Source organism: Sardina pilchardus, chromosome 4 (assembly GCF_963854185.1).
Source record: "Sardina pilchardus chromosome 4, fSarPil1.1, whole genome shotgun sequence".
Lineage (NCBI taxonomy): Eukaryota > Metazoa > Chordata > Actinopteri > Clupeiformes > Clupeidae > Sardina > Sardina pilchardus.
In genome coordinates, this window is record NC_084997.1 from 30,202,983 (window position 1) to 30,210,482 (window position 7,500).

The 7,500-nt window shown below is 58.7% G+C and overlaps 1 protein-coding gene across 1 annotated transcript in view; it reads left to right on the forward strand.

The window, feature by feature from the left end:
- The first annotated feature begins 966 nt into the window (after window positions 1-966).
- The window catches only part of LOC134078957 (trichohyalin-like), a 12,657-nt gene continuing 6,123 nt past the window's right edge, over window positions 967-7,500 (forward strand). The window contains exons 1-5 of the mRNA XM_062535121.1: window positions 967-1,047; window positions 1,137-1,330; window positions 1,740-1,867; window positions 2,427-4,699; window positions 4,886-7,500. The exon at window positions 4,886-7,500 is cut by the window's right edge and continues 94 nt beyond it. Coding sequence (XP_062391105.1) covers window positions 967-1,047; window positions 1,137-1,330; window positions 1,740-1,867; window positions 2,427-4,699; window positions 4,886-7,500 — 5,291 coding nt within the window. The remainder of the gene's footprint in view (window positions 1,048-1,136; window positions 1,331-1,739; window positions 1,868-2,426; window positions 4,700-4,885) is intronic.

Genomic DNA, 7,500 nt, shown 5'->3' on the forward strand with positions numbered 1-7,500 from the left:
TGTGTGTGTGTGTGTGTGTGTGTGTGTGTGTGTGTGTGTATGTTTGTGTGTGTGTGTGGGAGCGATGACCACACACACACAGCATTGGGGAGGGAGGGGGCGCTGTGTGTGGATGGATGCGAGTACATCTGAATGAGCTGATTCTGTATGACTGAGTGTGTGTACAGTATTGACTGATTGTGTGTACAGTATTGACTGAGTGTGTGTACAGTATTGACTGAGTGTGTGTACAGTATTGACTGATTGTGTGTACAGTATTGACCGAGTGTGTGTACAGTATTGACTGAGTGTGTGTACAGTATTGACTGAGTGTGTGTACAGTATTGACTGAGTGTGTAGTGTAATAACAAAACTGAGCGCTGAGAGGGTTTGAATAATGAAGACATGAGTGGAATGTGTGTGTATGAAATCTGTCTATATCTCCATGTAAGTGTGTGTTGTTCTGTCTGTGAGAGTTGTAGACCCCATTTGTAGAGCCTAGGTCGGGTGCGCGCGTGCGCAGCATGGGGTCAGAAAAATGGCGCAGCTAATAGACTGGCATGTTGAGCTGTCAATACAGTAATCGTTTCTTTCAGCGAAATCCATCCATTACTTTTTGAGTTATCTTGCTAACAGACAGACAGACAGACAGACAGACAGACAGACAGACAGACAGACAGACAGACAGACAGACAGACAGACAGACAGATGCCGGTCCCCGATGAAAACATATACCTCCTTGGCGGAGGTAAATTAGTCTTAGCTAATGCTAATGGCGATGGCCTGATCCTGAGCTGATAACAGAGTGGGTAGACGACATGAGCAAGTAGCCAGAGATTCATTGAATCTGTCATATGCAGCTATCAGGTTGACAAGCCCAGTGTGTATACACGCGAAAACGTAGTGCAAGTAGGCAATTTCTTGACGTCTCCTTGCCATCTCTGTCAATACACACACACACACACACACACACACACACACAATTTAATGGATGGAAAGCTTTCTGACCCTGATATGTGCACGCATTTTCCTGTGACGTGGACCGTGAAGGAGCCGATAGGTGTGTCCGTACATGTGTGTGTGTGTGTGTGTGTGTAATTGCTTGTATTTGCTCATGCATTTGTGTGTATTTATATGTGTGTGTGTGTGGTCTCCAGCTGTCGGCGCTGCACGGTGGTGTGTGTGAGGACCTGCGCGTGGCTCGTGCTGAGCTGTGCCGAGCGACGGAGGAGCAGCGGAGTGCGGAGCGAGAGAGGGATGACCTGCAGAAGGAGAGAGAGAGGATGGAGGGAGCGATACGCAGCCTGGAGGAGGACAGGGAACGACTGCAGCTGGACAGAGAGGAGCTCAGGTGAGGAGGGACCAGCAGCAGACATCAGTGTTTGTCTCTGCATGTGTGTGTGCGTGTGTGTGTGTATGTGTGTGTTTACACATGTTTTTTTATCTGCTAAAGTTCTATACTAACTGACTGACTGGAATACATCAGTGTAGGAACTGGCCTTAAAACCGTGCAAACTAGAATATACCCCTAGCAGAGGAACCAGCTGACTATCAGTTGTGGACTATAATACCAATAAGAATAAACCACCGGTGTGTTACCAGCTAACGAACAGTACCAGCCGAGTCTACAAGCTAGAATATGCCCCTTGCTGTACTAGTCAACTATACCAGCAGTCTACTCATTATGTGTGTGTTTGCTATGCCTCAGTAATTACAGCGCCTGCTTGTGTGTGTGTGTGTGTGTGTGTTTACCTGCCCAGGTGTGTGAGTGAGTCCCTGCAGCAGCAGCTGAACTCCGCCCAGAACCAGAGCTCAGAGCTGCAGGTGCAGACCAGCCAGCTACAGGTGCAGCTGGACACACTCCTGCAGACCAAAGACACACTAAAGGGTAAGAGCGCACACACACACACACACACACACACACACACACTCACACACACACACTCCTGCAGACCAAAGACACACTAAAGGGTAAGAGCACACACACACTCACTCCTGCAGACCAAAGACACACTAAAGGGTAAGAGCGCACACACACACACACACACACACTCCTGCAGACCAAAGACACACTAAAGGGTAAGAGCACACACACACACACACACACACACACACACACTCCTGCAGACCAAAGACACACTAAAGGGTAAGAGCGCACACACACACACACACATATACACACCAGTTCCATCGCATCTGCATCTGGATACAGAGACAAACGATATGCTAAACAATACGACATGCACACTCAAACACAGACACACACACACACACACACACACATACACACACACACACACCAATGTCTGGAAACAATACTGTAGATCTTTGCATTAATCCATTGTGCTGTTCACTGTCTGGAGGATCAGCTGGATGTTTCATTGACTCCATTGCTGTGTGCTGTTCACCCCCCCTCTCCTCCCCCCCCCCCCCCCCCCCCCCCCCAGGGGAGATCCAGTGCCTCCGCGAGGAGCTGGCGCAAGAGAGGCAGCAGCGGGACGAGGAGAGGAAGGAGGAGCAGGAGGAGCACGAGAGGAGGCGCAGGGACAGCGAGAGCCAGCAGGGGGAGCTGGAGAGGCTGGAGCGGGAGCTGGCCCAGTCGGAGGAGCGGCGCCAGCGAGAGCAGGAGGAGAGGAGGAGCGCGGCGGAGGAGTGGCAGCAGGAGAGGGAGGCGCTGAACGCCGAGCTGGGCGCCCGCGACGGGGAGGTGGAGGCCCTGCGCAAGCGCACGCAGGCGCTGGAGAAGGAGAAGGAGGAGATCGCCGCCCTGCTGGAGGAGACCGGGAGCGAGCTGGAGCGCACGCAGAGCCGCCTGGGCGCCGAGCAGCGCGGCCTCGAGCAGCGGGAGAAGGAAGCGAGGGATGAGGCGGAGAAGTGGAGGAGGAAAGCGAAGGCGGCGCAGAAGAGGCAGGAGGAGCTGGGCCAGCGTCTGGAGAAGGAGAGCAAGGCGCTGAAGACGACCGAGAAGGAGAGAGACGCCGCCAACGACCTGCTCAGGAGGAAAGAGAGGGAGCTGGAGGAGCGAGAGGAGGAGGTGGTGGAGGCGAGGAGTCGGGTGGAGGCGCTGGAAGCGGAGCTGGAGAGGATGGAGGAGGAGGTGCGGAAGAAGGAGGTGCTCGAGGGCCAGCTGGTGGTGCTGGAGGAGCAGAACCAGCAGCTGAAGGAGAAGGAGCGCACGAGGAGGGCCGAGGAGGAGCGACGGCAGCGGAGGAGGGAGTCGGAGGAGCGGCAGAAGGAGGAGAGGCTGAGGGGAGAGCTGGGGCTGAAGGAGGGCGAGACGGAGGCGTTACGGAGCGACGTGGAGGCGCTGCGGAGGGAGAAAGAGGAGGTGTCGGCGCGCCTGGCCGAGCAGGAGTCGGAGCTGGAGAGGACCCGGGTGAAGACGGCGGCCGAGCAGAGGAGCTGGGAGCAGCGGGCGAGAGAAGCGAGGGAGGAGGCGGAGAAGTGGAAGAAACGGGCGGCGGGGGCGGAGAAACAGCGGGAGGAGGTGACGGCGCGTCTGGAGCGAGAGAGCGAGGAGGGCCTGCGGGCGACGGAGAGGGAGAGGGACCGCATGACGGAGGTGCTGCGGAAGAAGGAGATCGAGTTGCGGGAGCGCGAGGAGGACGTGGAGGAGCTGCGGCGCCGAACGCTCCTGCTGGAGGCCGACCGGGAGCGTCTGGAGGAGGACCTGCGGAGCAAGGAGGTGTCCGAGGGCCAGCTCCTCGTCCTGGAGGAGCAGAACGCCCAGCTGCGGGAGAGGGAGCGGGAGAAGCGCCAGGAGGAGGAGGAGAGGGAGAAGGAGGAGCGGGAGAAGGAGAGGAAGATGAGAGGAGAGCTGCGGAGGAGGGAGGGGGAGGTGGAGGCGCTCCGCTCGCAGATGGAGGGACTGAAGAAAGAGAGGGAGGACAGAGAGGCGGAGGTGGAGAGGCTTCAGGCCAGCCTCAGCGCCGAACAGAAGGTTCTGGAAGCTCAAGGAAAGGAGGCGCGAGACGAGGCGGAGAGATGGAAGGAGAGAGCGACGCGGGCGGAGAGAGAAAGGGATGAGGCGGAGGAGAAGAGGAAGAGACAGGAGACGGAGGAGAGGAAGAAAGAAAGGACGACCAGAGGAGAGCTGGAGCAGAAGGAGGAGGAGCTGAAACGTCTCCAGTCGAAGATGGAGAGAACAGAGAAGGAGAGGGAGAGAGAGAGGGAGGAGGAGCGGAGGAGAGAAGAAGAGCAGGAGGAGGCCTTGAGGAGTCAACGAGAGCTGCTCAGAGAGAGTGAGGAGGAGGCACAGAACTTGAGGGAGACTCTTCATCGCGAGGAAGAGGAGGGCAGGTCCAGGCAGAAGAGGAGCGAGGAGGAGGTGCAGAACCTTAGAGAGACTCTTCGTCACGAGGAAGAGGAGGGCAGGTCCAGGCAGAAGAGGAGCGAGGAGGAGGTGCAGAACCTTAGAGAGACTCTTCGTCGTGAGGAAGAGGAGGGCAGGTCCAGACAGAAGAGGAGTGAAGAGGAGGTGCAGAACCTGAGGGAAACTCTTCGGCGCGAGGAAGAGGAGGGCAGGTCCAGGCAGAAGAGGAGCGAGGAGGAGTTGGAGCGGCTGAAGGAGAGACTGCAGGAGTTGGAACGTGCCGAGAGAGAACTCGCCCTGAAACTCCAGGAGGCGGAGCTTGACCTGGAGCGCCACTCAGATAGGCTGAGGGAGACGGAGGAGGAGCTTAAAGACAGGAAGCAGGAAGTGCTCCTGGCTCAGAGTCAGGTATGCATAACATTAATTGATATTTTCTCATTTTACTACTTATTTTATTTATCATTAGTCCAAAGAAAAAAGGGCTGTCAAACTGATTTTTGTCATGTTTTAACTTGCGTCCATCTCTCTGTCTGTTTGTCTATCTATCTCTATCTCTATCTGTTTATCTATCGATGTATCGATCTATCGTTCTAGGTGGAAGTGGAGAGAGCGAGAGCGAGCGAAGCAGAGGAGAGGAGAGACGAGCTGGAGGAGGAGACTCAGACACTACAGCAACGGGCCGAGGAGCTGACCCGAGAGCTGGAGCGGTCGTCACAGCAACTAACAGATAAGGAGGAGGAGCTAAGAGACCTCACCAACCAATTAGAAGAAGCCTCACAAGAGACCGACCAATTGAAAGAGACACTGAGCTCGAAAGAGGAAGAGGTGGAGAGACTGTCTTCCCAGCTGAAGGAGGAGAAAATGGAGGCAGAGAGGAGGAGAGCTCAGCTGCAGGAGCTGGAGAGGGGACAGCGCACCCTGGTGGAGGAACGAGGGACGCGCGCCGCCCGGCTGGGCAGGGAGGTGAAGGAGCTGACGGAGGAGAGAGACCACCTGTCGGCCGACATCCGGAGGAGAGAGAGGGAGGCGAGCGCCTTGAGAGAGGAGGCGCAGAAGGAGAGGAGAGAGAAGGAGAAGCTGTCCTCGTCGCTGAGAAAGCGAGAGGAGGAGCTGAAGGAGGTGAGGGAGAAGAGAGAGGGCAACGCGAGGGAGGTGCGGGAGTCGAGGGAGATGGAGATCACCCTGCTGAGAGAGGAGACGCAGCGGGACAGGAGGGAGAAGGAGAGACTCGCCTCCTCCCTGAGGAAGCGAGAAGAGGAGCTGAGCGAGGCCAAGGAGGCCAGGGAGAGGATCGAGGAGGAGCTGCGCGAGAAGGAGCGTAAGGAGCGGCGCGAGCGGGACAAGCTGGCCTCCTCGCTCCTGCGGCGGGACGAGGAGCTCCGGGAGGCGCGGGAGATGAGGGAGGCGGCCGAGGCCGAGGCGATCGCGCTCAAGCAGGAGGTGTCCGGCCTGGCGCGGGCGAAGGAGCGCGCCGGAAGGGAGGCGCGGGAGCGGGAGGCCGAGAGCCAGAAGATGCGGCAGGGGCTCCAGCAGGGCCTCAAGGAGATGGCCGAGCTCAAGCACCTCCTGCAGGAGAGCCACGGCGAGGGGGAGCAGCTCCGAACGCTCCTCGTCCAGCGAAAGGAGGAGCTGACCCGGGGCCGGGAGGACGGGGCGCGGGAGGAGCGCAGGAGGTACCAGGAGCTCCAGAGGGAGCTGTGCCAGAGGGAGAGCCAGCTGAGGGTGGCCCAGGAGGAGGTGGCCCGTCTCAGGGAGAGGGAGGCCGAGGCGGAGGGGGAGGCGAGGAGAACCAGGGTGCAGCAGGAGGTGCTGGAGGAGAGAGTGAAGCAGCTGCTCCTCAGGGAGCCGCAGCTCAGAGACGCTCAGGAGGAGGCGAGCCGACTCGGGGAGAGACTTCAGGCCATGGAGGAGGAGGCGGACGCCGAGGCGAGGAGGAGCAAAGCCAAGGAGGAGGCGCTGCTGGAGGAGCGAGACCAACAGAGGGGCCTCAGGGAGAAAGAGCTGAGGGCAGCCCAGGAGGAGGTGCGGCGTCTCAGGGAGCGGGAGGAGGAGGCGCAGGGGGAGGTGAGGAGAACCAGGGCCCTGGTGGAGACGCTGGAGGAGCAGAGGAGAGAGCTGAGCAGCGCAGCCGCCGAGAGGAGCAGGGAGGTGGAGGAGGCGAGCGAACGCGTGAAGGAGCTGGAGGAGAGGATGGAGAGAGAGAGGGAGGAGCGGAGAGCTGAGGTGAGGAGGTGGGAGGAGAAGATCGAGACGCTCCGACGAGAAGGGGAGGATGAAGAGAGGAGGAGGAGAGAGGAGAGGGAGCTGACCGTGGCCAGGCTGACAGAGAAGGAGCGAGAGATCGCCCGGGTGAGAGAGAGAGCGGAGGAGGTGGAGAGGAGGAGAGAAAGACTAGAAGAGACGGCGAACGAGTGCAGCCAGCGAGCGGAGGTGGCGTCACGTACCCTCCGGGAGCGAGAGAGGGAGCTGGAGGGAGCGAGGGAATCTGTCCAGCGAGCAGAGAAGGAGAAACAGACGCTACAGGAGGAGGTGAAGGAGAGAAAGAGGGATGCAGAGAGGCTGAGAGGAGAGGTGGAGCGAGCGGAGAAGGAGAAACAGACGCTAAAGGAGGAGGTGAAGGAAGGAAAGAGGGATGCAGAGAGGCTGAGAGGAGAGGTGGAGCGGCTGGAGATAGAGAAGAGTGGCGAGGAGCAACAGCTAGAGGGCGCCAGACTGCACCTCGGCCAGCTGGAGAGAATGAACCAGGCGCTCCGGGAGAAGATGAAGGAGGAAGAGGACGATAGGAGGAAGAGGAAGACGAAGAGAGCATCGGACGAAACGGACCGAGACGGCGGCGCGACGAACAGGTCCCGCGAGACGACGGAGAGAGAGAAAGAACGAGAGAGACTCCGTGAGGAGCTGGCGCGAACGGAGGACGAGATTCGCCTGTGGAAGACTCGCGCCGAGACCTTGGAGCTGGAGGTGAGGCAGCTGAAGAGAGAGAGAGAGAAAGACACAGAGAACGAGAAAGATGGAGGAAGAGAGAAGGAGAAAGAGGAGGAGGAGGACGGCGGCGGAGATCGCGAGCGTCTGACGGAGCGCTTGTCCTCGCTCCTGCTGGAGCGCGAGGAGGCCAGGGAGGCGCTGAGGAGGCGCGAGACGGAGGTGTACGAGCTCACGGAGAGGAGCGACGAGCTGGCCAGGGACCGCCAGCGAATCAGGGCCGCCCT